The sequence below is a fragment of the Penaeus monodon genome, chromosome 15 (assembly GCF_015228065.2).
Source record: "Penaeus monodon isolate SGIC_2016 chromosome 15, NSTDA_Pmon_1, whole genome shotgun sequence".
Taxonomy (NCBI): domain Eukaryota; kingdom Metazoa; phylum Arthropoda; class Malacostraca; order Decapoda; family Penaeidae; genus Penaeus; species Penaeus monodon.
The window spans coordinates 7,421,072-7,421,695 of record NC_051400.1 but is presented as its reverse complement, the minus strand read 5'-3'; the positions used below and the strand labels follow the sequence as shown (position 1 = coordinate 7,421,695).

Below are 624 nucleotides of genomic sequence, written 5' to 3'. Positions count from 1 at the left end.
AGAAACCTGTGTATATTCAAGTACACAGCGAAATTACAGAAATTTTCATAAATCATAATGCAGTGAAAACTAATAGAAACAGTCGTATGTTCAAATACAACACGAACTTAGATAAAAACATATATTCAAATGCAACACGGAATTACTATAAAGAAACGCATATATTCAAATACAACGCTATTTATATATATAAAAAAACGTATATATTCAAATATAAACAGAATTCACATTCCCCCTACACACAGACACATGGAAAAAACAACGCTATTTTTTATTTTTTTATTCACACACCCCTACACATAGACACGAAAAAAACCTAACTCACTTCCAAGAAACCTCAAGGTCATCGATATCCACAACAGCAGAACAGCTGCCAAAGACGAGTTCCTGACAGGTGTTTCCTCGGAAGATCTCAGGACAGACACAGGTGTTCGGGCCCTCACACCTGCCCCCGTTATAACAGGTGACATTACACACAGGTAAACATCCCTCCTTCAGGTCATTAGGGTGGGTAGGGGCCGGGCTGCTCCACGTTCCTTGGTGGCACTCGAGAGGCACTTCCTTTACTCCGGAGGACATTGCGTATCCCTCCTGGCACTGTGCCGTTAGTATGCGTAGGGGCTC

General features: G+C 41.3%; 1 protein-coding gene across 1 annotated transcript in view; it reads right to left on the bottom strand.

Moving 5' to 3' along the window:
* The window catches only part of LOC119581720 (multiple epidermal growth factor-like domains protein 11), an 18,007-nt gene that overhangs the window by 8,937 nt on the left and 8,446 nt on the right, over window positions 1–624 (bottom strand). The window contains exon 10 of the mRNA XM_037929845.1: window positions 326–621. Within this exon, the coding sequence (XP_037785773.1) occupies window positions 326–621 (296 nt within the window). The remainder of the gene's footprint in view (window positions 1–325; window positions 622–624) is intronic.